Below are 26,349 nucleotides of genomic sequence, written 5' to 3'. Positions count from 1 at the left end.
TGCCTGCCCCAGCTGACACGGGGGACCCAATGGACCTCAGCGCCGCCCAATATAGTTCCTCTCGCCTACCACAGGAAGTTCTGGACTACCGCCGCGCAACAGGCGTGTGCCTTGCCTGTGGTGAGCCAGGACATGTCAAGAGTGCACACCGTTACGACCCGCAAGCCAACCCTCACCCTCTGCCTATGCCCCAGCGTACCGCTCAGTCGAGCAGTTTCACACCGAGCCCCCAAGGCCGTGGAGGTTTCAGAGGCAACAGTTCATCTTCCCGTGGCCGGAGCGGCTACACCACCCAGCCGCGCCCACAAGTCTACCAGCCCCAAACACACTGGATGGCTCCACAGTACCAGAACCAGTACCAGCTGCGCGCTGCCGGGTATGGGACTGATCAGGTCATTGGCGAGGTCCAGTCTGGCTACACACCCACCGAGTCCGACAGCGCCAGCCAGGCGAGTCACGACCTGAGCCGCATCTCAACCCCGGTCTCGATGCAGTCAAAAGACCAACCCTTGCGCTAAGTCGCTCGCGAGGGTCGAAACTCTATGAAGGAGAAGATGAGAGGATCCGAGCCTTACTGCTGGACCCAGCACCATTGGTTCTGGGCAGGCAGTCTCTCGAACTTTGCACCACAGACAGTACCAGTAATAGAAATTCCATCCTCGTCCATTCATCTCTCTCCTCTCTGCGCACACAGTCTCCAACCTCTACCGTTGAAACAGTCAGCCTCGTCGACACCGGCAGCTCAGCCTATGCCTTCGCAGATGACCAGGGCATTGCAATCAAGTATGGCGCTCAGAAGAAGCGCCTAGCTCAGCCAAAACCGCTCCGCCTTGCGGATGGAGTAGCCTCCAGTTTCGTGACTCACTACTTCGTATCACGGATGACTGTTGGAAGCCACAGCGAGATCGCACTGTTTTACGTCACGACACTCTCCGCCCGGACCCCTATCATCCTGGGTTTACCATGGCTCCAGAAACACAACCCTACCCTGGACTTCGTGAACCTCAGGGTGGCCTTCACATCGGAATACTGCGCGCACCGCTGCATTGACTGGGCCACCCCCTCCGAGAAACGCCTCGCCCCCGTCGGCCAGTCTGCGACTCCGACGGTCAAACATCACCAACCTACAGTTGAAAATGCCGAGGACCACGAGGATATACTCCTCCAAACCGATTTTCTGGAGGATCGGACTACGAAACCTCGTCGTCGAGTCCACTGGGCCGCGAGCACGGAAACTATACCGAACCCAGTGTACGTAAACGTGCTGCCCAAGGCACAGTCAGCTCCACCGTTTCCATCCCAGCCGACCGAGATGCGTGAAGGACCTATACGACACCCGAACCACCGTTTGATGCCGTTCGCCGGACGGAGCGCACTGAAAACGGCTACCACATCAGCAGGCCCCGAAAACAAAGCAATGGACACATTTCCACCAGCTCGCCCAACCTCACACCCCCTGCCTGCCCGCCTCGTGCACGGCCACCGACTCCCGCCCGCTCACAACAGCCGGCCGAGCCGTGTCAGCCAGCCAGACACGCAGTCAGTAGAGCGCCCCAAGACTGACGACATTCGCTGCGTCCGCGGCTTGAATTTCGCTCAGTTTTGCAAGCAAAAAGGCGTCCAGGTCATGAGGATCCATATGGCCGAGCTGAACAAAATATCTGATCAAGAAGAGAACCGTCAAGCTCTCTCTGAGCTCCCTATAAGGCCAATTGAGCTGCCACAACTCTCCGAAACGGCTTATCGCCGCCTCGTCGAAGGAGACTACACATTGAACGAGCAAAGAAAGTGATGCCCGAGTACTTTCACGACTTCCTGGAGGAGAACCTGGCCTCTGGCTCTGAACTCCTCCGCCGCAAGATCGTCGACGAGGACGTTCAAAAGTTTCTAGAGAGCAAAGCACCTGTCACCCGAGAAGGTGTTCTGAAACAGCTGCCACCTGAGTTCCGCCACCATGTCGAGCACTTCCTGACAAAGAACGCTGAATCACTCCCACCCCATCGACCCTGGGACCATAGAATCGAGATCATGCCTGGCAAGCAAGCCCCGTACTTCAAGAACCGGCCATTTTCGCCAGCCGAGCTCCGCTGCATCAAGAAATGGATTGACGAGATGCTTGATAAGGGCTTTATCCACGAGTCAACCTCCCCAGCCGCTGCACCGCTCCTGCTTGCCGCCAAACCCGGTGGCGGCGTGCGTATTTGCCACGACTACAGAGGCCTCAATGAGGTGACGATTAAGAACAGATACCCATTGCCACTGATCCGCGAGACACTGGATGCACTATGCGGCGCCAAGTTCTACACTAAACTTGACGTTATTGCTGCTTTCAATCGCATCCGCGTAGCCGAAGGCCACGAATGGCTCACCGCGTTCATCACCCGTTTCGGCCTTTTCGAGATGCTTGTCACACCATTCGGCCTCTGTAACGCACCAGCTACGTTCCAGAACTATATCAACCATGTGCTCCATGACGCCCTGGATGTCTACTGCACAGCTTACCTGGACGATGTCCTTGTTTTCTCCAAGACTCGAGCTGAGCACACCCGCCATGTTGATGAAATTATCCGACGCCTAGGCACGGCAGGACTACAGATCGACATCAACAAGTCGGAATTCTACACGACAAAGACCAAGTACCTTGGCCTAATCATTTCCACTGACGGAATGACGATGGACCCTGATAAAGTTGAAGCGATCCAGATCTGGAAGGACCCGACCTCGGTGAAGGAGCTTCAACAGTTCCTCGGCTTCGCCAATTTTTACCGACGTTTCATTGAGGGATACTCATCAGTAATCGAGCCGATGACTCGCCTCTTGAAGAAAGGCACCGCCTGGACCTGGGGCCTAGACCAAGCAGCAGCGTTTGAGAAACTCAAGACGGCGTTTTCCACAGCACCAGTCCTCGCCTACTATGACTACACCAAGAAGACAGTGGTCGAGACAGACGCCTCAAACTGGGCGTCCGGCGGAGTCCTTTACCAGAAGGATGATGATGGCAAGCTCCGCCCCGTCGCCTTTTTCTCATCCAAACACACAGCCCCGGAGTGCAATTACGAGATCTATGACAAAGAACTTTTGGCTATTGTCAAGGCGCTTGAAGAGTGGCGTCCAGAGCTGCAAGGTACCGAGGAAGCCTTCGAAATTGTCACGGACCACAAGAACCTGCAGACCTTCATGACGACGAAGCAGTTGAACCAGCGGCAAGTCCGTTGGGCCGAGTTTTTGTCTCAGTTCAATTTCGTCATCACCTATCGCCCTGGAGCCAAGGCCACGATTCCTGATGCGCTCAGCAGATTGCCCGGCGTGAAGCCCGCCGGCGCTGACGACGAGCGCTTGAAACACCGCGAGCAAGTGATGCTGCCGCCTGAAAAGGTCGACCCGACCATCCTGGAAGAACTACTGCGTGCATCTCGCCTGGAAGGCGACTTGGAGTTTGTTGCCGCCATGGATCCCGAGCCAGAGCAGAAATCAATTGATGAGTTAATCCGCCAGGGCTACGCCGAAGATTCACTCACGCAACAAATGCTCGCCGCTTTGCGAGAACGAGGCGAGCGAAACAAAGATCGCACTACGCGCCGCTGGCCCAAGGCGATCCGAAAAATTCTCCGTTGCGACAAGTCTGAATGCTCAATCGTGGATGGCTTGATCTATTTCCGAAATCGGCTGTTCGTTCCCGACGCCCCCGAGCTGCGACTTGAAGTGGTACACCGGACTCACAGCAGCGGCCCAGCAGGCCACCCGGGCCGAGTCAAAACCCTAGACTTGCTGAATCGCACCTACTGGTGGCCCGGGATCTCACAATTCACTGCCACGTTCGTGCGCGACTGCGCTCTATGTTTTCGAACGAAAACTCCCCGTTCCGCGCCCCCAGGTTTCCTCAAGCCCCTAGAGCTCCCAGCCCGGCCATGGACGGATATTTCCATAGACCACATGGTCGACTTGCCCGAATGCAAGCGCAACGGCAAGACTTATCGCTACATCTTCGCAGTAGTTGACAGGCTCACGAAAATGCGACACTTGGTCGCAGTCACCTCGCTCGACACAGACGAGCTGGTTGAAGTCTTCTTGCACCATGTCTACCGCTTACATGGCGCTCCAGGGACCATCATTTCTGACCGCGGCCCATCCTTTGTCTCCGACTTCTGGCGCCGGCTCAGCCACCGCCTGAAGGTCGCCCTTCGCCCGAGCTCAGCTTTTCACCCCGAGACAGACGGCCAGACGGAGAGCATCAACGCCGCTATGAACAAGTATCTTCGCGGTTACGTCAGCTTCACTCAGGACGACTGGGTGGACTGGCTCCCCCTCGCCGAATTCGCTGCCAACAACCAAGTCAATGAAACTACAGGGGTTTCGCCGTTTTTCGCAAACTATGGATTCAACCCGCGCCTCGGCATCGAACCCCCGGGGCCTGTGCCATCCGCACTCCCAGCCCACGCCAAGAAGGAATTTCTCCGTGCGGACGCCGTTGCCGGACGATTCGAACGCATTCTTACTCAACTCAAAGCTCTGGCCAAGATTTCACAGCAACGGTATGAGGACAATGCCAACAGTAAACGGGACGAGGCTGTAACGTTCAAGGTCAACGACATGGTCATGGTGAGCTTGGAAAACATGAAGACCAATAGACCTAAGAAGAAGTGGGATGACAACTGGGATGGGCCGTTCCCGGTGCTGGCAGTCTATAGGGGCGCCGTTGTCATCGACCTCCCCGATCACATTCGCGTTAATAAGAGCTTTCATACTTCGAAAGTCCGCCTCTGGCAACCCGAACAGATTCCTGGCCAAGCGCGACTTAACGCCGCGGAGCGACGTAATATCGCTGGCCGCATCGCTCATCGAGATGACGACGGCAATATCGAGGAAAGATGGCAGTTCGAGCGTATCCTGGACGTTCACGATGAAGACATTGAGAAGCATGGTCTGACTTACCGGATCAAGTGGAAGTACCACGATAAACCAACATGGGAACCCGAAGAATGCTTGAGAGGCTGCGACCGCGCCCTCCTGCAGTTTCACGAGCTGAACCCCAAGAAGCCCGGGCCCCCGACTTGGGTTGAGAAACCCCCCGCGCCAAAGAGGCCGCGACGGAGGCCACGAAACACATGATATGGGGATTACTTCTTCGGTTTGAGGACAAACCGGCTTGGGAGGGGGAGTACTGTCACGGCACTGGACCGCCGATCCCTAGGTCACGTGGCACATTGCACTTAGCTTCAGGTTCTTCCATCCATAGCTTCCTTTCCTCTTCATAGAGCAACGCAGTTATCTTCCCAGACCTACTATGGTTCCTGTGACACTATGTTTACCGTCTCTAATTGTTCAAGGCTTGTGCAAGTCGGGGGGGCGAAGGGGAATGGTACGGCAGATCTTTGCCGGAAGGTGTTGAATTCCGGCTGTTGGGTGACGCTTTGGAGACAGACAACGAAGGGGTTATAATTGAAAGTATAGAACTAGAGAACCAAGGTGATCACGGAGGAGAATGACAAGGAGCGAGCTGCTGATCGGCTGGCCCCCAAACATCGAAAAGGCAAGAAAGTAGGAAACGCAGAGCTACTAGGCCTCTCGGCTTCAGCCCAAATGCTGTTAAGACAGGAAAGTATGTATGGACCTAGAGGTTCTTGAATTCTTTGCGGACCAAAGCACATAGGACAGATACTTTTTCAGGGTGCCAACCCAGGCCGTGTATAAGCAAAGCCTTAGAAATAGTTTCAAGCTCTCTCCCAAAGGTGAATTGAGACCAGAGCCCGAGCTCCCTCAATTGGGGGCCTTCTGCCCAGCCCTTCGTAGGCCACTTCTGTTCAACATCATCGACACGCGTAAAGCCCGCTTCAACAAGCATCTCTCGATACTGAGAGGCAACATGGATGGGGCGGTCTATGTTGTCGGCAGCTTCGGCAAGAAGCCTTTCTCAAGTGAGCAGGTGGGGGGCACCCTCGAGAGTGCCGTCATCGCACTTGGGCGTAAGGAGGATGTCCTTGACCTCGAAATACCCGCCGGGTTCCAGATGTCTAGCGTGCGCAACGTTATTCAAGCAATAGGGGTTTATTGGGGTAACATACTGAGACGCCTGCTTAAAGATGTTTGTAGGATCTTAGGAGCATCCACCCAGCATACGACCGTGGATAAAGTCGAAGTTTTAGCTCCACGCCACTCCATCCGGCATCGTCAATCTGGAACCCGCGGTTTGGAGGCACCAAGTTGGGCTTGATAGGCGGATATCCACGCCGATCACGGATCCTCATCAGCAAACTCTATGGCCCATATGCCAGTACCGGTGCCGATGTCAAGGACACCTCGAAACCTCTCTTTAGGACAGAGCAGTAGTCTTTCGTCGTATGACACTCGCCACTGCGCGTGAAGCATGTCGAGGCGCTTTTGCTCTTGGTCGTCGTTAGGCAGTGGGTACTTGTCGGGATTGTAGCATGTGCGGCCTTTCTCTTCGACGACGGGGTATATCGCTGGGCAATGGGCATGTCGACTCTGTATCCTGGGTCCAGCATCAGTCAAGGTGCTATAAGCAGGGGAAGGCGTCGCGAATTAGCGACTGCGGAGTCCGTGTCACCTTCGCCGGACACCAGGCTTGTGGCCGTTGACTTGTTACCCAAGGTATCTGGATATCTCTACGGAACAATGAGTTGTGTAATACGTTGATGTCTAAAGAACGGTCCAATGCGAACTCCATATCCCTAAGGACGCAAGTATCCCAAGCGTGCACAGCTCGCCAGCCCTTGCCTTGGCACCTCATTTAGGAAAGTCTGTCGCTGTCTCTCTACACCTAGACTTTGTAGCAAGCGTTAGCTAAATCCGCCAACTACTGTCTACCTCGGCACTCACCATCGAGGGCATCGTACCCGGTACCGCCTACATCATTGACGGCTTGCTTAAGAGCGTTGGTGGCTTACCCTGTGATTGTACAATGCAGGGCATACTCCAATTGGCGTGAAGCGAAGCTTCCTCCGTCGCCGACATTATAGTCATCAGTTACAACCGGGCTTTTCTGTTTCCTAGTTTCTGACAGAAGACGGATTCGGAGGACGACCACAAACTGGTGATAAGTCGGCTGTCCCTAAGACCGCTTGCTGTTTTATGCCGTTCTTTTTGTGTACGACACATTATCGCAAGCAACAGGAGCGCAGCCCCCCACGGTCGCCCGCCCACGCTCTCCATACTCAGAACAGCCCTAGAGTGTAGAATTCTCTTTATGCTTACGACATATATGGCGAGAAAACAAAAGCGCAAAATGCGAACGGTGCTACCATTCCGATGATGGAAAAGAGCTAACGAACATGTTGATCAAGAGAGGAGTACCTCCCGGGGTTTTTTGCGCAAAAAGCGCAATGCGGTTGGGAAATACCTTAAGGATGACAGGTTTACCAGGTCTGGATATTTCTACCTTCGGGGATGTTCTTGAAGTACCGGGTCCAGTTGGTGGGGTCGGTGTCGATGTTGCCCAACTTCTGAGTGTGTTAATTGTTCTTAATCATGAATGTGATAAGTTATCGGTGGGACGGGAGGCCGGCGATAGGGTCGACGCGCTCGAAGGAGATCCCTTCGCCAGTTGTTGAGCTGCCACTGTCCTCGGGGGACTCGTCCTCCCACCCTTCGTCGTCATCATCAATGGCACTCTCAACAAGAGGGTCATGCTTAATGTGGCTGGTGGCTGAAAACGTGAAGCTTTGTATGGCAGGTTGGTTACTGAACCAGGTAGTTCCCATCTGCCCATTGTTGAGCTCCGGTTTGTGAAATTGCTGGGTCAGAGCGCTTGGTGTCCCCTTCTTCAAGGCTGTGGAGCGGGGAGTAGCGGACAATGGCGTAGTGAGTGGCCCTTTGGCATCCATGATAGAGACAACCATCTTCTCTCGCTTGTCCGAGGTGATGTGGCGTCCGAGACCCCGGCCGCGGCTGCTAGCGAATCTCGGCCGTACGGTATCCGGCGGGGGGGTTTATGTGTTTATATCAACTGCCTTTCTGTCGGCGACCGAGTTAACGCCGCCTGAAAGCTGGGGGAGCTCCCCGGTGAAGTACAACTCACCAGTCTACATGTTTAAAAAAATCAGCGCTGTTTGTTGTGCCAATTTTTGTGGATGACGTCCGTTTCAACTTGCAGGATGGGAGTGTCTAGTACCAATGATATGCTGATTATAGGCTGCTCAAATGCTCGGTAGGTGCTCATGATAGTCGGGACATAGTTACGGCGGACCACGATAGCGAAGGATTGCCGTTGTCGTTTGGTGCTTTCGTGGCGGATGTTCGACTGTCTGCAGGTGTGCTGAGAGCGTCAACTGCCTATCTTGTTATGGTCGCGTCGTGCTGGTAAGGACTGGAGGTAAGAACGAAAGGGAGGGGTGGACGCGAGGCTCATATATAAGTACCTAGGCTCGAGCTAGATAGCGGAACTTGGTGCTCAATTCGTTGTGAACCACAGATTACCAAAGCGATGCCCCGACATATACACCTTGTCAGTCTCGCTCCTAGTGCTACTCGCAAGTCCTAGCCAATGCCAGGAGGAGGCATTGGTGGCACAGGGTTCCGGCAAAAAGGCTAAAGCGAAAAAGGAAGGGTCGAGGAAGAAAGGAATAGTGTACAATGCTGTCTCCAGGCGCACCTCCCCCCTTCCACACCTCCCCCCTGATTTCCAAATTCGACCATTGTCCAAAATGGACCACCAGCCAAAATGGATTACACCGTCCAAACCGGCTACCAACTTCCCAACTGTTTCTCTTATGAGAATCTCTTCGTGGACATCCATGGGCGATTCTCCCTATCACGATCACTTTCCACTCTCAGGCGCTCGGCGCTAATACTCGCGGCCACGCACTCACCACGGAGAGAGAGCTGCCATACATTTGGGTTTGAGGATCCAACATGCTGAGAATCATACCGCGCCTGACAAATGCAGTTCAATGACCAGCCCCATTATCGAATTTCGTGTATATATTTCTGGCCTTGCACCTAGCGCGCGAACTGGACGTCTGCATGATCTCCATATACGGCCTAGTGACTACTGCACCTCCCCACAGCCATATCAGTTGCCGTATTGCCTCTTTTCGTCCCGATGCAGAAATCTCTCGGCTTTGTTTGGCGGCTGCGAATCGGCTCCTTTTGTTCCACCATGTGCCTAAGTGTCCTAAGCTTCACACCGATGGTCCTCTCGAGACGCCGATATAACCGCGTAAAGACGAGAACGAAGACCTCCCCATATCCTACCGTCTATATCGCTTACCCAAGGGCTTTCGAAATTGCCTGGATCTCCCACCACTTGGTTGTCGTTGTCTTCTCTACCGCGTTCTTCGCCATCGGCTTAGTTTATACAAGGCACGGTGGCCTAACTGACGGTGTAGACCCAAGGTGGATGCGATCGAGCGGCGATCTTGCCGTCGCTGTTCAACTCTATCACAGTCTTTACGCTCGCCGTACGCTTCTTTGACTGCCCTTCTCGTGCAGCCATCGCACCGGCGGCGGGGTATTGGCCAGAGCCTACATGACCACGCTCTGCGTCAGCTCACAAAGATACGTGGCGTCTGCCGTCTACAACTCGGGAGCACTTTCCCTCGCCTCCTCTACGGGTTGCCCGTTGACTCGCCCTCAGAAATCTGGTTTGGACAACAGGACGGCCGTGCTAATGCTTATTAATCAGATGACGTGCCGCGCAATTCTGTTATGATCAGGTTGCTCGACACCTGCATCCGCGTCCTTAAGGATGCGGGGACGAACAAGTTGTTCATCAACGGCATGAAAGGGGAGATGACGGTCTCTCGGAATTAGGGTTCCGAAAGTGGGCAAGATATCTAGAGGTCTGGAAGGATGTCCGGATGGTGGGAGTGAGGCGAATTGATTAATACGACCTGATTCATTTTGATGGGTACTGGTAGTTTTGAGGGCTTGGACAACGGGGTTGCCCGCGACACTATACCCTATTACGGCACCAATGTTGAAGATGACCGTATAATATCTGTATATATATAATCAATGATTACCAACTACTTCCCTGGGAGGGTTACCTTTGGTGTACCCCGGTTGAAGCGATTAGCGAGTTGAACGGTCAATATAATCATAGCCGGACAAAGTCGGCCATCGTAGGTAGGTTCACGTGCTGCTCGTTGCGGCATCACGAAAAAGGATGCTGAAGGTCTTGAAGTCGAGCTTAATTGGAATATCCTACTGATGGTTCGCGGTCTCAACGGTGACGATGCTCTTTCGTGCCGTGAGGAAGGGGTCCTCAACACATAACGACTGTGCAGCTGTTGTAGTACGTTAGGCTGAGCAAGGATAGCTAAGATGGTGGCAGAATCGCCCAATTGTCGGGGCGTTGTTTAGAAACCCGCGGATACCAGTGCCAGCTCAAGGTAACCCAGGTCTCCCGGTCCCGACGATCGTGTTCTCTACTGCCATACGGTAGCAACCCAGATCACCCAAACCCTCGACCCAGATATTCTCGTACAGAAGAGCCATAATCGGGTAGGCAAAATAGATAAAGCTTAGACTAGCATAAGATGCAGACTTTCTGGGAGACATTGCCTGAGAAGCTCTCCAGACAGCTATGGGTCCATGCCTCCACACCCGGGCAACTAGTCGGAGCGCATGAGGCTTGCTACCTATCCTGCTCATGGAAAAGGAGAGCTGAAGGAAGGAAGCTCTATCGAATGGAACTGGCAATGGGTAGCCCAATTATTTATAGATCCAGAGGTCGCCGACGGGCACCGAACCATTTTTACACCGTGACACCCTCAGAGGTTGGCGATGATGCAGGGCAGCGCAAACAGTCCTGAGGCTCGTAATGAATGAGAAAACTAGACCTGCACAGTGGGTAGTGTGGGTGTGGAGGTAGACAGAATCGAATCCAAGGAATGCCATCGCAAGTGACGTGCCCAAACTCCGTGACATCCAAGAATATGTCGAGCAATATAAGGTTGAGTGTGAGGTACCAGCTGTGAACCCCATGGCCTCCAGTACTGCTCAGAAGCTGTCCGCCGGGACTACGACCCTTGCGTATACCGGGTATCATGCTGGTCTGGAATGGAGGGCAACGTACAAATGCCACCCGCCTCCGTTTGATAGCAGTGACAGTTACCACTGGCACTATATGGATTTGTATTTATCATGTGCCTCACCGGCGGGATAATTCTATGGGCACTAGGCTTATCCCCTCTGCAATTAATGGACAAGCCTTCCTGGTTGCTTCCACGTGCCAGCTCCCGCCGTTATAGGAAGATAAGCTGTCTCGCCTGCTGGTGGAATTCCCCGAACTGCAAAGAATGAGGCAACCCTTCCTGCTCTTTCTTCATTATGCCTAATAACATGACAGGTTCGCGTTCTATTCGCAACCGCGAGTCGACTTACACGAAAGATTTTGCCAGTTGCGCCGGTAACCGCGAGGCGGCTCGATCAGGTTTTCCCCAATACCGTAAGGCGGTTGCTCGTTTCTCGACCTCCGACGATTTTTCATACTACCCCCTGCATTCAAAGTCTTCCACTTCAACAGCGATCTATTCGCTTTCAGCGCAAAAAAAACTGAGCTTGGAAATAAAACACTACAATGAATTGCCAGCTACTACAAGTTTAATTACGTCAAAAATATATCGTTGTCAAAACCAGGCGCTAACGAATAAACCAGCCGAGTTATCGCCAATGCCATACAGGTTCTGTCGATTACTACCAAGGTAACTCAAGGCCACCCAACCAACACTCGCATCTAGCAACTGAGTCATTTACTACTAGTGTAGATTGGCGGAATCTAATCAAATTCCACTTAAACAATCCATAACCTTGGCCCACCCGGCCATCGACTTCCAGCTTCTCAAGTGGCCAGTTCATACAAACCTGTCTGAGGCGCCCGCTTGCCAAGATGGTTTCTGCCTTCTCCAGCTCATGCAAACCGGTCTGAGGCGGCCGCTTGCCAGGGATAATTTTTGCTTTTCCAGCTCAGGCAGAGCGGTCTGAGGCGTGGCCTTGCCGGGGAAGTTCATACAAACCGGTCTGAGGCATCCGCTTGCCAGGGAAGCCCAGGCAGACCGGTCTGAGGCCAGCTTGACAGGGGTCTGAGCGGCCGCTTGCCAAGGATGACTCTTGCCCTCTCCAGCTCAGAGCCGCCCGCTTGCCATGGATGATTCTTGCAACTCAGGGCAGACCGGTCTGGGGCGGCCGCTTGCCAGGGATGATCTCTGCCTTCTCGAGGCGCCGCTTGCCAGGGACAGCTCAGACAGACCGGCCTGGGCGGCCACTTTGCCAGCGATGAGGGGCCTTTCGTTTGTCCGTGCAGGCAGAAACCATCCCTGGCAAGCGACCTTCCCTGGCAAACGGCTGCCTCAGACCGGTCTGTCAAAGCTGGGAGAAGGCAGAAACCATCCCTGTTAAGCGGCCGCCCAGACCGGTCTGTCTGAGCTGTCCCTGGCAAGCGGCCGCCTCACACCGGTCTGCCTTGGCTTCCTTGGCAAGCGGCCGCCTTAGATTGGTCTACTGTGGTATGATGGGTAATGAAAATCTCCATGCGGGGTACCCACGCTAACCGAGAGTAAGGTATCCACACGCTTCCACAGTAAATACAGTAAACAACTAATTAAATATTTTGTATGCATACCCTTGGCTGCAATCACCGCCTTGCACCGATCTGGCATCGAGGCCAACAGTTCCCAGAGGGCTTGTACGAGTTGATGGTTGAGCGTCAACGAATGGGATGTAGTTAGCGTGCCAAGGCCCTTTAGGCTTCGTGCCTCCGGGCGAAATAAATTCCATCCATCCATCCAACAGTTCCCTCAAGTCGTCGTCCGGTAGTGCCTCCCAAGCCTCCTTGACATACTGACGTAGCTTCTCGTATGAGGGCTTTTCTTCAAGGCCATACCGGTCTTCGATCCAGTCCTTCATCCAATTCCAACAAGACTCAATAGAATTCAAGTCCGGTGAAAAGGGTGGCCATTCCATCACAACAATGCCTCGCTCTCTGAGATCTTCCTTCGTCTCTGCGGCTGCATGCCCTGGAGCACCATCTTGCATCAGGATCAGATCCTCATCAAGCTGTTCCTTGCACAACTGTACCCAGCCGTGAATCAGTACAGTATGTGCGCGGTAGGTTTCGGTGTTGATCTTCCCCAAATCCTTTTCCCAGAAAATCCCAGGGCCTTTGCCTAAGCCAGAGAAGCAACCCCAGAACATCCAGCCACCCTTGCGTTGATGCTTTTCCACAATGCACGTAGGATCCCACTCCTCGCCTTGACGTTGGGTTACATACTGCTTCCTATGCGGGCCACCAGTAACCGAGCTGTCCCCGTCAAGCCGGCGCCTCAGGCCTGAGCTGGCAGACCGGTCTGCATGATTTCGGCCATCTGAGACAGCCGCTTGCTCGTCCCTGGCAAGCTCCTGCCTATGACCCGTCTGCTTAAGCTGGAGAGGACGGAGGCAGCCGACATGGAATCCAAACCGCCAAAAAGGAGGGTTCTCAACCGCTTCAGTTTTTGCATCATGAAACATCATCGACAATGAAAGTAACGTCATGATCACCACTTGTCCGCTTGTTTCTGATATACCCTCTGCCATGATTCAGGAGTTTAAACGAAGGAGAGAAGAGGAAGCCAACAACATCCTGTTAAGTAGGTAGGCAAGCTGGGCAATTTATGTCGATCGTCTCCTCAGCGTGGTTGTGGACTTCCAACACCCGTGCTTCTCTACGTGCTTGATGACTTTGGAGGCCGGTGGTGGCGCTTCAACAAATCGACGTTCATATTTCGAGTGCCCTTACCTCGGTGATTCGAGGACAGGAGTTTCAACTTCGCACTATTGGGCCGACCCGGCTTCCGGCTTCCGCGCTGTGGGGCCAGTTCCATTCCGTGCTGAAGCCGATCTATGTTTCCACGGGGCGAATCCACGACTGTGTGTCCTAGCTTCTGCGACAGGTTGTAGTTAGAAATGTGATACGCCGCCCTCCCCTCCGCCCCTCTCGCCATATCACCGGTGTCATGAGAACGAGAGACCTCCGACGGTCGCGATGGCAAGGCAGGGGGTTGACCCGGGCTCGGCGCCTGCTGGGACGTGAACCAGCAAGGTTCGACGCGGGGTGCTCTCAGAAACAGAACTTACACCGAAATTCATCTCGGCTGTAATCGCTGTGTACATTTCCTCGTCATACTGCCGCTTCTGTCCATCGTATAGCTTCTTTCGCGTACCAGCCTTCTCTTGATGAGCCCGCTGTAGCTCTTCAATCTCGAGGCATCTGGCTTTGATAACTGACTCAATTCTCTCGCGGGAAAGCGGGTCCAGATGGGATATCTCAGCTATCCGCTTCTCAAAGTCGGCGTAGATGGCTGCCGAATTCCCGTCCAGCTCTGGACGCGCCTGTTCCTCTTGGGCGCGATACTGACGCGAGGGTTCTCAATACAACAAGGGTTAAGTTGCAGCCTGTTAGAGCGTATGATAAATAACGTTAATTCTTATTATTTCTAATATGAAAACTCGTCAGGGCCAGTCACCATTTGCTATAGGACTTGTACTCGAGATCGGCAAGGAAATAACGAGCTTCAAGGAAAAGAGAACAAAATTATCTCGCGCCCATTTCTCCTTTTACTACCACTGGATAGAGACGCCGGCAGTTAGATCTAGAAGATAGTTCCCTTCACGAGGATCTGTTCTAACCAAACCACATTCCGTTGCCACTCCAAATTGCTTAGCACTAGCTTTGTAAGCCGACGCAATTCTCTTCTGAGTGTTTTCCAAGCCATCTGGGTGCAGAACTCCCAAGAATAACTCTGTAGTTTCGGGTAAATCAAGTTTCTTTAACGGAGCGAAATAATCCTCATCTGTCCTATCCCTGGGAACCGGCATATGGATCCAGGCAATGTCGTGGACTTTGCGGACCTCTCGAACAAGTTTGGTTGCTACTTGGACCATTAAGCCCATATCTTCTGGCTCCACAAAATGCTGGTGTCCAAGTCTCCGTAACAGAGATGAAAACCAATCTCTACCTTGGGTCCTACGGCGGCCGCAAGTCTCCCTAGCGCCTCGAGGTTACGATCAAGCGGATCGTCAAAGCAGCACGTAAATAGCGGGTCTTCAAGTCAACCGCGCTTCGACTCGAGTAGTGCAATCGTAATGGCGACGTCCCACTGAATGGCCAGTTCGCCATGCGGAACTGTATGTTGAATTCGCTCCAAAGCCAACTTTAAGTGCCGCTCGTATAGCTCAGTTGCTTTTGATTGGTGACTTTCACGAACGAAAGCCACCGGAACCTCGATTGGCGACGGTAGGGATACTTGAAAGCGAATATTCGTTGGGATTTTTCCAGCTGCCTTTGCTTTGGCAAAAATGTGATAGGAAGAAATCGCAGCATCGTCGTACATAATATTCAAATCCCCTTGTTCAGGAGCGATATGTAAATCGTTCATCTTGCCTCCGTTTTGTGCCACCGTCCTCTTCAGTATCTCGTCGGGAAACACGGCTTCTTGCCACGTAATGTACTGGTTTCTAATTCCGAGCTCTCCGTCAGGTATACGCTTCAGACGCCCTGGGAGTTTTATTATTATTCCTACGCCGCTGTGCCCTAGGGCGTGCCGGACCTTCAACAACTTACTATACAGGAAAACCGCGCCCTCGTGGGCCGGGTGAAAAACCCATATCGACAATCAAGGAAACGATCAGTGTGCGATCCTGCAAATACAACCTGGGAGTTTTATAAGGAGATCCGAGAAGACATTCGCCGCGGCGGGGTACTCGTCATTTGGTAGAGATCCAACAATGTGAACACCACGAGGGTAGAGTAGGATGCATGATCTTCGTCATGATGGAGTTGGGAACCCTTAGCGAGAGGAGGAGTATATATAGCGAAGTGCAGTTTGACAGGTACGGTCTTGGGCAGAGCGAAGCGTTCATGAGGCCGAATGTAACGAAACTGTAATAAGAGCCACAACTCAGGGTTACGCAAAATGTGGCAGATAATATAAAAAAAACCGCAGGGAATGACTCAAGCAACTTGTGACATACTTGAGATAGCTATTTGTGACGACCTATAGTGAGGAGGCGAAGGTGGCAACATGCGTGTATCCGAGGGGGGCACAGGCGGCATGCGAGGAGTAACATTGCGGAGTTCTTGACATGAGTACAGTAGAAAGGGCCGAGTACTGTACCTGGAAAGGGAAGTATAAGGGTGATAAACCGTTGCCTGGCTACTTTACACTACTTAACGTATCGTTGTTTGAGCCCCGAAATGAGGACGCTGTAACGCCTGTCAATTTTTGCCGTAGCGTCCGTCACCCCGGCCTTCTAGACCTACTGTCCGCCTACGGGATATTGTTTGCATAGTTGTTGAGAAAAAAAGGGTATCATTGAGTTGGTCTCGATGCACCCGAGTGGTTGAACTGTATCCTGCTTCTTATTCTAGTAGGTAGAGAGTGTTTATTCGTTGAACTGCCTAGAGCGGAATGACGAAGCAAGATGCTGGACTCGGCTTGCTATCATGGAGCATGCTAGAGTCATATATTGTTCGGCAACGCCCTTATCAGGCAGCCTCGTTGCTCCAAGATGGGTATGCGATGCGCTGAGCTCCTTGGTAGCTGGCTCATCAATGCGGAGCGCTTGTCGGCAACAGAAAGCATCCCCAGCCACTGAACTGGACGCCACTTGGACAATCCGGGACCATATACAGCTCGAGCAGTCAATCGTTTAAAATGATTAGTCAATCTGTGTACTCGCTGTCAATATGATGCAATACTATTGTAACTTCTCCTCGACGGGGCTTATAAGCCTCAACGAGGCATACCGTTGTGATGCTAGTACTTGCTCACCAAGAAAAGACAAAACAAACATTGCCGTCTCCTAACCTCCAATTACTACCGCCAGCATCGTCTTCGCCTACGCCTTGCGACGCGAGAAGATCTGGACGGCCTAGCTCTTCGATGATAACCCGCACTACTTTGTACCTTCGCCGGCACTTCTATCGCCAGTTTCGAACGGTGGGTTCCACATATGACCACCTCTTCGAGTGAACCGAGAAGTTCTCTAAGCGGATGCGGAACGGGGCCGATTACTCAGCGCCACAAGCTGAATACAATTTACTCTGCTTTCACATTTAGTCCAGTTCTTCCGTTGAAAGTGCTCAAAGGGAAGTAATTAGAATGGTTGACCGAGTAGTGTAATCGCATCTTTAACCCAGCCTTAACTAGACTGCCTTGTCCCCTGCGCGGAAGTGCGTACGCAGATTGAAGAGCCCTCTGGCGAGTATATGCACTCACCTGCGATAATCAATTTCAAGGTCGAACAGTGGGTTGAGAATTGGTACTCATCATCTCAAGTCGAGCTTCCCCCAACGGATGGCATTGAGCACCCTCTCCTCAGAAGATCCAGTGCCGGTTGGAGTTTAAAACTCAGGTAACCGCAGAAAAGCCGTTTCTTCGCGTGATTCACATACTCGAAAGGTACCAGTTCAAGATATTAATAAAGGATAAGCCTATAGCACTCGCAAGACTTTGTTATACCAAGCGCGTTTATTACACTACTATCACTATATCCCTTTGACTATACATCTCGATGACTGCGAATCTCTGTTGCACCCGAGCTCCCAGCAGCTGACTTTTAGACACGCGCTCCTAAGCTCCCGTCTCCAGAGCAGTTCCGAAACCCGCGCCGCGGAAGCACGGTGGCCGGGGCACCGCACCGAGCACAACAAGACCAACTCTCTCAAACCTTACGTTCTGCTGGTACGTCCAAGAACCCCCAGCTTGCCGAAGGCCATGGAACTTATGCGCCCGTTTGGGGTTCCCAAGCTCGATATCACTCTCTTGTCTGCAAAAGTTCGTACATAAGGTAATAGGCGGATCCGAGGACGTGTTTGGAACGGGGGCGCCTCGCTTCTTTTCGACTGAGACTGCAGAGGATAAAACAGGGTCAAGAAGATAAGTATCGGAAAGGCTGATGCCGGGAGAGTGTCGGGGAAGGAGATACGTTAATGAACATAGGTACCTCGTATACTAGACGGCCATCATCTGCCGATTACCTCCAATTCGAAGTGAGTCTCTGTACTCAGCTCGCATACACGTGTCGAGTGTGTTGTTGTAAGATGCGACAGGTCTCGTCGATCAATTACCATAGGTCCATGCAAGCCACGACAGAACAGGATGTTGGGCTGCGGCCGGTTCCAGAACTGCTGGGGTTAAGGCTGACCGCCCTCGAGCGGTCGTGTTGCGTTCGACTTTCAGAAGGAAGGAAGGAACACGTTGAAAACAAAGGCTCGGTGGTCGATCTACGTACCTTACCTACCAGGTAGTTAATCCCTCAATGCAGCCCCTGGTGGTTCCAAATTTCACCGTGCAGCCAACACGGGTACCTGCTTAACCTACCCTCTAACTCCATCCAGTTCTCGTTGTCGGTCGCGTCTCTTCCTTATATTCGATCTTGACCCTCTGCTGTTTGATCCGGTACCTTCGGCCCTTGCCGACTTCCAAGTTCCATCGCAGGTGTTAGCACACAACGGTAGCACATCCGACACTATTGCCTGGGTCGAGCTGCATTGTTTAAACAGCTAAACCCTTCGTACAAACTCCGCACAGATATTTGCGTGTTGTTCGCATTCCATTCTTTTAACAATGGCTATTGTATTCCCGAGGCCGGATTTCCTCTCGTCTACGAGATTCTGGAGCATTTTCCATATAGTTCTCTGGTATGGTTGCCTTTCTTGAGATCCGGGGCGCATCAGTTGTCTTACGATGCTGGTCCTTCGTCCTTAACTCCAGCTTCCGGGCGGCTAACGAGTGACCTCTAGGCTCCATCGCTATGTGCGACTTCTCGTCCACTGCGTCAGTCACTGGACGTACAAATCTAAACAGCCAAACTGGGAGAAGCCGAGGTACACATCCCAAGATGTTACCGTAGTCATCCCTACAATCCATAACCGCCCGGAGGAGCTGCGGCCCTCGCTCGAGAGCATCCTGGCCTGCAAACCGGCTAAGCTAGTGCTCGTCACCACGTGGAACAAGCACGAGGCGCTGAGCCGGGTCGCTGCGACCCTCCGGATGCCCGATGCCGTGTCTCCGGTCGAGATCGACGTGCTCCATGTGGACAAGGCGAACAAGCGCCTGCAGGTCTGCAAGGCCCTGGAAGGCGATCACGTCAAGACGGCCATCACGGTCATGGCCGACGACGACGTGGAGTGGCCGTCTACTCTGATGCCCTGGCTCCTCGCGCCGTTTGAGGACGACAAGATGGGCGGGGTTGGGACGTGCCAGAGGGTGAAGCGCGTCACCGACGGAGACGCCACGACGCGCATCTTCAACTGGCTAGGAGCCGCCTACATCATGATTCAGGCGCACGCTGAGCAGCAACAGCAGATGTCCGAGCATGCATCGGCCACGATGCGACCAAGTGGCTTGGTGCTGCAGAAGACGAAAAGCACCTGCCGGATCCGGTAATCGACCTTGTTCTTCATCATGGTCATTTCGGTGGCGCTGGGTGGGTTGGCGGCAACCCAGGGGTAGAAAACCCGAATGTTTTCGGTTTCACTCAACAGATCCTTAAAGGTTGCGTGATTGGTGGGTTTGAAGAGGTCGGGATAAATCTGGTCGAGCGATTGACTGGACTTTCTGGCAGCACTGCGGATTGTCGAGCCGCCTCGAGTCCTCCTCGATGATGCAGTACTGGGCTGGGTGCCAGGAGCATTGTGGGTTCTGCTCGGAGTGGCGGCAACGACCGGCTCGATGCGTGCGGTGGGCTGTTTCGCCCGGGTCGCCATGGTCGGGGTAGGTTCCGATTCTTGATGATGTGAGGTGATGCCTGTCGGCGTGGCGGAGGTCGGCAAGATCGTGCTAACCATTGTCGTGCTCTCCGGTGCAGTGCCTTGAATACCGGCGAAGTCAGTAACTATTTTCAAGTCAGTTCGGATTATAGGACATAGCCCGAGTATGCGGCTGCGAATTACCTTAAGGGGTGCCCGCTTCTAACCGCACCCGTCGTGAATCGCGAAGGCCGCGGTGGGCCGGTTTGCGTGGTGTTTTCGCCGGGATTGGCCATATTCGCTGTCGTAATGGCGATAAAAAAAAAACAGCTCAAATTGATTCGATCACCACCTGCCAGTTGCAGTGGTGCTGTTGGCGTTGATGGCGCGGTCGGTGGTTGTGGTAAGAGGTGGCCATACAAATAGTATCGGGTCAAAGACATCGCGAAGTGCATCGCATCGCGTCATGGTGATGTCGCATTTGATCAAAGCGGCGCCGTTTAGGGGTTTGTGCGGCTTCCAGTATGCGATAGGAAGGAAGGAACGGCCGTCCCACCCCAATCAGCGAGCCGTCTGCTCAGGTAGCCACAAACTCCCGTCTCTCGGAATTTTCCTGGCAACAACTGCCTACCGACGCGTTCTTCTACCCTATCACAAACCAAATTTCCATTCAAACGCCATCAGAAGTGCCAACAGCGTGAAGATGTCCGACCAACCGAAGGGTCTGAAGTCGCGCCGCCTTCACAATACGGCACGCAAGCAACATCTATCGGCGCAGAAGCCGGATTCTCAGTCTGGTGACAGTGGCACGGGGCCTAGGCAGTTGGCATCCTCTGCTTTTGACGACGATACCCATTCCGCGAGTCCACAAGACCCAGAAATCCTACCTGATGTGCCGATCTATGGTATTGAGAGCGCCGATGATATTGGCGACACTGATTTCGATGATGACCATCTGTTCCCCCAATCAAATACCGATTCTGGTAACGAAGAAGGTGAGTTATTCCGACGTTTTGCGGATAACAACGCTGACCCTAGTGCCAGCCATCGTTGATGTCGACGCGCTTCGAGCCGGCGGCATTGAAGATGCGACGTCACGTACTCTTCGACCCCAACTCGATATGAGCGATGTCCTTGGAGCTGGCGAATACGAAGAGTGCATCTGGGTCGGGGAGGTTCAGCCAACTGAAAACCTTCCGTTCGATGATGAAGGAATACCGCCCGAAGAAGATGACCGAGAGTCTACCAGCCAAAACGGTTCACCGATGCGATATACCGACATCGAAGACACATCGGTATTGGTTCCGATGCGCCAGAACAAGTCGATCGAGACATCCAGCTTCGAGAAGGCTCTTGCGACCTTTGCCGATTTGGCTGGTCTAAGCCGTCAAGACTGGACATCCCTTCGGGAGGTGCTTTTCTTGATCCGCGACAAAGATGGCAGTGTCCCTTCAGTGATACAGAGCCTTCCGAAACAGCTCTCGACACTCCGAGACCGTATTCGCCGCCGGATGCCGATGATGAATATGCGCGAGGCCGACATCCCTCTGAACATCTTGAAGTTACCGACAATGCCAGCCAGTTTGAAGCTCGAGGAGCGTCGCTAGGTTGAAATCGCACGGGCTCAGGCAGAAAGCAGAAGCGCAGCCCTCACTGCTACCAGAGCAGCGACCAGGATCTCCCGCGATGAAGGTAAGCACAGCACCGAAGCACGAGACGCGGTAGCAGCAGCAGAGAAGGCCAAGAGCCAGTTGGACAGCCTCCGGCAAAAGCACGGTGGTATCAGCCTCAAGGACCTTCCGAGGGTGACGATGCGGCTAACGTTTTTCGACCCTATCACCGTTTTCAAGTACATCATCGCATCCGATATCCTAGGCAGGATACATACAGGCCCAGGCTTGTTCGTCGACAAACCGCCCGCAGTTGTTTCATTCGCACGCTTGGCTGTCCTCGGTCCGTAGCACATCGGGCTTTTACGCACATGTCATCATCGACGGCATACAAGGACCGGCCATCTTCCCTTCCGACTGGGTATACTTCCGATGTACATCAGAGAACTGCGTCCGGAATTGTCGCGACATTGAGGACGACTCTGACGACGTTGTCAATCTACATATCGGCCGGGTCTATGGTGCTGGGCTCGATCACCGCGAAGATTCATGCACACAACTTCGAAACCAGATGTGCCTACAGATTCAGGAGGCATACCGACTTGGCGACCACCGACTCGCAAACATTGAAATCACGCCACCACAGACCGACCGGGAGTTGGCACTGTCTGCGAACCTGGTTTATGTTCCGGAGACCAGTGTATTCGGGCATCTCCATGTGTACATTGACCACCACACTGGCGAGGAACACGAAGACCCTGGCTGGAAGCCGCCTCGACGTACGAACGGACCACCTACGGAGTCTCTGCCCAAGTACGTCAGGCCGATATTCGCGAGGGTACGTAGGGAGGATGAGTGGTACGAGTGTCGGCGCATTCTGGTCAAGGAGGAAGTTCTCCCACTCTGTCGGACGCATCCAATCCGTGCAGAGCTCGAACTCCAGCATTTTGGTCGACATGTATTCGAGCACGAGTCGGATCAGGCCAAGAACGATATGCCCGTCGTCTCCCTTCCCCACCTCGATTTCATTGATGGTTTCGGTGTGTTCCAAAATTCGTACCGAACTTTGATGGGGTTCTACTTTACACCAGCAGGACTTGGTGAAGAGGAACGTTTTCGACCGGGCAGTATTTTCCCGATTGCACTTGGGTAAGTTCAGCTTCCTATCTAACGTACCTCTTGTATGTCAGCAATTTCCAGCCTTCGGGGGTGCCGACTTTAGGCATACAAACTTGCCTCATAATGGCGGGCTTTCTTCATATTTCACACTGACACCGGAGTGGTAGGCCTCATGCATCTGACTTCGGCGATGTCATTAAAGCGCTGAAGACGAAGGCGCATCTCGACGCCGGTATCGTCATGACTATCCGCGCCGAAACCGTCCGTGTCTGCGCATTTGCGATGTGTTACATTGGCGATATGCCTCAACAAGCCGAGAACTCCGGTTTCAAAGGCCCACGAGAACACAAGTTCTGCGGATGCTGTTTCGCGGCCTCCGGCCAACGCGCGGTCAATCCCGATGTCATGCTCAAGTTCGATCACATCACTCACGGCCGGTTCTACATCGAGACACTGGAGATGCAGCAGATGCTGCACCGCTCATTGCAAACTGCCTCGGAGCGGAAACAATATTATACGCAATGGGGGATGGCTGAAGATATTCCGGCACTTCCCCGCCTGTCACCGGCCCTTGATCTGGTCATGTCACGGCCCACCGACGCAGCACACTCTGAGTACAACGGTCTTGGCAACTTGATGCACTATCTCCTTCGGGATGGCATTCTTACAAAGTCAGCACGCTCGGAATATGCTATACAGCGTCGGACTTGGCCTTTCCCACCGGGTTGGCCTCGTTTACAGTCACCGGTTCACCATCTATCAAGCTACAAGATGTCTCACCACGCGCAATGGATCGTCATTATCCCGGCCTTCCTCCTGAACTGGTTAAAGAGGGAGCATATTCGGCCAAGGTTTTGGGACCAAGCTAAGAACTTCGAGAAAGATCCGATTGAGCTGATCATCGAGACTACCGCTGCAATTGCTAAGAGCACTACCGTTCTGATGGGGACCCGTGTGTCGCGTCGGGACCGTTACCTCATGGGCGACATCATCTACCGGGCTCGGTACCTTTTCAACCAGCTTTGCCTATTTGCAGCCGTGGCCTCGACCAGGTCGGCCGCTGCATCGCAGGCAGGGACTCCGGGAGTCCATGTTATCGACGAGCCAGCTCTCCAAGACGGTGTCGCTGATGATTCCGGCCGGGCACTTCAGTACCAGAACGACACATTGCGCCCAAACATTCATGCCGCCGTTCATTTCCCAGTATTTGCCGAGGAATACGCTTTACCTATCAACTGCAACACACTCACAGGTGAAAACTTACACCGACTTATGTCTGATTTCCGTCAGTAATTGTCTCTCACCTGTACCCCTGCCTTGCTTAAGAAACCTTCACTAGAAAACCCGAGACCGTTGGACTTGGCCAGATCTACGTGGTTTGATGTTCAGGTCTTGTCGTGAGATTGTCTGGCTATGGTGCTTGTACTGATGTTAGCACCATGTCTGGAGAACGCCTACCACCAAACTCAAATGTGTTGGACTTGGCGAAATTCGTATGGCTTCGTGTCTGGCTCCTGTCGCGGAGTCTTCTGGCATTATGCTCGGAGAAGGCTTACCAGCAAACACGAAACCATTGACCTCACAGAAATCCGAGTCTGCGTCGCCCATGTTTCGCTCGCTTCACCTCAACCTCTTGTGCCGGGTTTTTTCGAAATAACTTGGTTACCGTCTTACCGTCAGGATTTTAGCTAATGTTAACATCTTTTACTCAAGGTACTTTAAGACTCGTGTCCACGAAACAAATTACTCCAACGTGGAGAAGGTTTTGCTGATGAAAGTCAATTTCCAAGAGACGATGCGTCTGCTCCTCCAGAACGCATTTCAGTATGACGACCCGGAACTCACCAGCGAGATGATTGCACTTTACCAGCAGTGCCCAGCCCTCTTCAATAAAGTACTGTCTCGAACGGACCGAAATGAGATGGATACCCTACTCGAAAACGAAGACCACGAGATGGAAGTCGACCAGTCTGCCGACAGAAATCATCTCAAACCGTCGGCGATCAATCGTATCCCAATAAAAAGTGTTGTCGCAACCCATTCAGTTAATGATGGCAACAGAATTCCGACTTGTTCCGGGGACCTCAACACAACATCGACTTGGCGTTGTCATCTCCGACTGGCATACCAATACGATTACGGCAAACCTGCACAATATCCATCTCCGTTCGAGAACCGGCCAATCCAGTGGTCTCGGAAGTTCGGATTCACCGACAGGTACCTACCAGATCACTAGATCCATACCCCAAGTCCCCATTCCTCCAACCCCTCTTCCATCATCAGGGCACGTGAGCCTGGCTTCTCGTCGGATTCCCCCAAACGGCCGGCTTGTTTATAAGCACAGGGCGGCGAACCAGCAACAAGAGGGATCACCAAGGCCCTTGGCAAAGCCCAAAACAAGAGTCTACGGATAGTGACAGGAGCCTTCAAGTCCACTCCCATTCGAAACCTCGAAACAGAGACATGGGTGCCGCCACTCGACCTGTACTTGAACAAGCGGCTGGCTGACTTTGAGGCCCGACTTCAAATGCCCACTCTAGATGACGGCCATGGCAGAAAGAAAAACGCAGGGAGCATTGTCCACGCGGCCTGCGGCAGGATATGCCGGAGACTCAACTCAAGAAAGGACAACAGGGGCCGACGGCGAGCCTTTGGGCCGCAGGAGCCCACAGCGGAGGGACTGCCGACACGGACAAGGTAACGGAGGACGCCTGGAGAGAGAGATGGCTCAAGAAACGAGACGGCCGGACGACAACGAGGCCGGCAGACAACCTTGACCACCAGCAGGAGACCCTGTTCCAGGACAAGACCCTACAGAGACACGACGGTTTCAGCAGAGCGAAAAGTTCACTGTTGGTCCAGATTCCCCTATTCAAGCGGAGAGTCCCGGAGGTTTTGACGCCTAACTGCGAGTGTGGAGAGGGGCGAGAGACTGTCGAACACCTGGTGATGTGGTGTTTGGCCCCACCGTTGACTCGAAGATGGGTGAGAGCCGAGGTTAGAACGCGAAGGGACTTTTATTCTGTCCTGCACGGAATCAGTCCCAAAGCTGCACGGCTAATGGGGAGGATCCTGGACTGGCTGATGGACTCGGGGAGATTACCGATGTACAATCTGGCCAGGAGGCTGGAGCTGGAACTCGTGGTCTGATATCCCTTTCCTTCGAAGGCCAAGAGGCCTTCTTACTTTGTATTTACAGGATCACACACTGATCGTTTCCTCAATTGTCGATATGGGTTTTTCACCCGGCCCACGAGGGCGCGGTTTTCCTGTATAGTAAGTTGTTGAAGGTCCGGCACGCCCTAGGACACAGCGGTGTAGGAATAATAATATTTAGGGCGGCCGCCAGGCCGCCCGGAAAGGAAAAATAAAAAGTGAAGTTTGAAACCACCACCAGCTATAAACACTATGAAAGCTCGGTAAGGGACGAAGATACCGCCTCGGATAGGCGCATGGCTACTGTTGTTGGACTGAACTGGCCCCTTGGCACCTGGATTCAGGGGCTGGGCACTGTTGCCCAATTCAGTAAGCGTAAAAGACTCGTCACCCACCCAAAACCAGGGTCTGGCGAGGGTCCCGAAGCCCTCAGTTCTTCAAGCAACACACACACATGACACACTGTTCAGACAGCCAATCCAAGCTTCATCTTGTGCCTCAATTGAGTATCACCTGGTTGGTCAATGCCTATTCGAGCCTGTAACTGTTGCTGTCCAACAACTGTATTTGGTCGTGCATCTCTGTGGTTGCGGAGATATCCACGATGGCATTTTTTTTTCGGGAGGCCTTCCAGGGCGGGCAGACGGCCACTGGATATCATCACGCATTGACTGTGTCTCACTACCGAATCGGTACATATTCCTATTAACGGTGTCCCCGGTGATACCTTGTAATTTCTTAGTTCGACATCCGTCTCAAAATACCGACACCTCC

At 53.2% G+C, this 26,349-nt stretch overlaps 10 protein-coding genes across 10 annotated transcripts; 6 read left to right on the top strand and 4 right to left on the bottom strand.

Annotated features, from left to right (window-relative positions):
- The first annotated feature begins 170 nt into the window (after positions 1-170).
- On the top strand, positions 171-768 carry N657DRAFT_651507 (uncharacterized protein). The gene has a single exon (XM_062794179.1). The coding sequence runs from the start codon at positions 186-188 to the stop codon at positions 516-518; it is 333 nt and encodes a 110-aa protein (XP_062642019.1). The 5' UTR covers positions 171-185; the 3' UTR covers positions 519-768.
- A 4,843-nt stretch (positions 769-5,611) lies between these two features.
- Positions 5,612-6,366, bottom strand: N657DRAFT_659694 (uncharacterized protein; the record flags this gene model as incomplete). The annotated part of the gene is made up of 3 exons (XM_062795009.1): positions 5,612-5,844; positions 5,935-6,011; positions 6,236-6,366. 3 exons carry the CDS (start codon positions 6,364-6,366, stop codon positions 5,612-5,614), a joined length of 441 nt encoding a protein of 146 aa, XP_062642018.1.
- Positions 6,367-7,499: 1,133 nt separating this feature from the next.
- Positions 7,500-7,841, bottom strand: N657DRAFT_685376 (uncharacterized protein; the record flags this gene model as incomplete). The annotated part of the gene is made up of 1 exon (XM_062796769.1): positions 7,500-7,841. The coding sequence occupies one exon, from the start codon at positions 7,839-7,841 to the stop codon at positions 7,500-7,502; it is 342 nt and encodes a 113-aa protein (XP_062642017.1).
- A 1,217-nt stretch (positions 7,842-9,058) lies between these two features.
- Positions 9,059-9,430, top strand: N657DRAFT_583982 (uncharacterized protein; the record flags this gene model as incomplete). The annotated part of the gene is made up of 1 exon (XM_062789719.1): positions 9,059-9,430. The coding sequence occupies one exon, from the start codon at positions 9,059-9,061 to the stop codon at positions 9,428-9,430; it is 372 nt and encodes a 123-aa protein (XP_062642016.1).
- Positions 9,431-9,484: 54 nt separating this feature from the next.
- Positions 9,485-9,768, top strand: N657DRAFT_685375 (uncharacterized protein; the record flags this gene model as incomplete). Its single annotated transcript, XM_062796768.1, has 2 exons — positions 9,485-9,569; positions 9,641-9,768. 2 exons carry the CDS (start codon positions 9,485-9,487, stop codon positions 9,766-9,768), a joined length of 213 nt encoding a protein of 70 aa, XP_062642015.1.
- A 2,811-nt stretch (positions 9,769-12,579) lies between these two features.
- Positions 12,580-12,921, bottom strand: N657DRAFT_651504 (uncharacterized protein; the record flags this gene model as incomplete). The annotated part of the gene is given in 3 exon segments (XM_062794178.1): positions 12,580-12,598; positions 12,609-12,639; positions 12,761-12,921. The coding sequence occupies 3 exon segments, from the start codon at positions 12,919-12,921 to the stop codon at positions 12,593-12,595; spliced, it is 198 nt and encodes a 65-aa protein (XP_062642014.1). The 3' UTR covers positions 12,580-12,592.
- Positions 12,922-14,496: 1,575 nt separating this feature from the next.
- N657DRAFT_716075 (uncharacterized protein) lies at positions 14,497-15,603 on the bottom strand (the record flags this gene model as incomplete). The annotated part of the gene is made up of 4 exons (XM_062797478.1): positions 14,497-14,910; positions 14,955-14,983; positions 15,053-15,522; positions 15,560-15,603. The coding sequence occupies 4 exons, from the start codon at positions 15,601-15,603 to the stop codon at positions 14,557-14,559; spliced, it is 897 nt and encodes a 298-aa protein (XP_062642013.1). The 3' UTR covers positions 14,497-14,556.
- Positions 15,604-19,926: 4,323 nt separating this feature from the next.
- Positions 19,927-21,663, top strand: N657DRAFT_404593 (uncharacterized protein). The gene is made up of 3 exons (XM_062787209.1): positions 19,927-20,685; positions 20,735-21,382; positions 21,541-21,663. Exons 1-2 carry the CDS (start codon positions 20,073-20,075, stop codon positions 21,295-21,297), a joined length of 1,176 nt encoding a protein of 391 aa, XP_062642012.1. The 5' UTR covers positions 19,927-20,072; the 3' UTR covers positions 21,298-21,382; positions 21,541-21,663.
- N657DRAFT_404669 (uncharacterized protein) lies at positions 21,664-24,099 on the top strand. Its single transcript, XM_062787211.1, has 2 exons — positions 21,664-22,449; positions 22,587-24,099. The coding sequence occupies exons 1-2, from the start codon at positions 21,872-21,874 to the stop codon at positions 23,710-23,712; spliced, it is 1,704 nt and encodes a 567-aa protein (XP_062642011.1). The 5' UTR covers positions 21,664-21,871; the 3' UTR covers positions 23,713-24,099.
- On the top strand, positions 23,912-24,838 carry N657DRAFT_404638 (uncharacterized protein). Its single transcript, XM_062787210.1, has 2 exons — positions 23,912-24,132; positions 24,198-24,838. The coding sequence occupies exons 1-2, from the start codon at positions 24,111-24,113 to the stop codon at positions 24,653-24,655; spliced, it is 480 nt and encodes a 159-aa protein (XP_062642010.1). The 5' UTR covers positions 23,912-24,110; the 3' UTR covers positions 24,656-24,838.
- Positions 24,839-26,349: the final 1,511 nt, after the last annotated feature.

Source organism: Parathielavia appendiculata (assembly GCF_033297405.1).
Source record: "Parathielavia appendiculata strain CBS 731.68 unplaced genomic scaffold N657scaffold_54, whole genome shotgun sequence".
Classification (NCBI taxonomy): domain Eukaryota; kingdom Fungi; phylum Ascomycota; class Sordariomycetes; order Sordariales; family Chaetomiaceae; genus Parathielavia; species Parathielavia appendiculata.
Note: the sequence above shows the minus strand (reverse complement) of the source record. Positions and strands in the feature narration are given on the sequence as shown.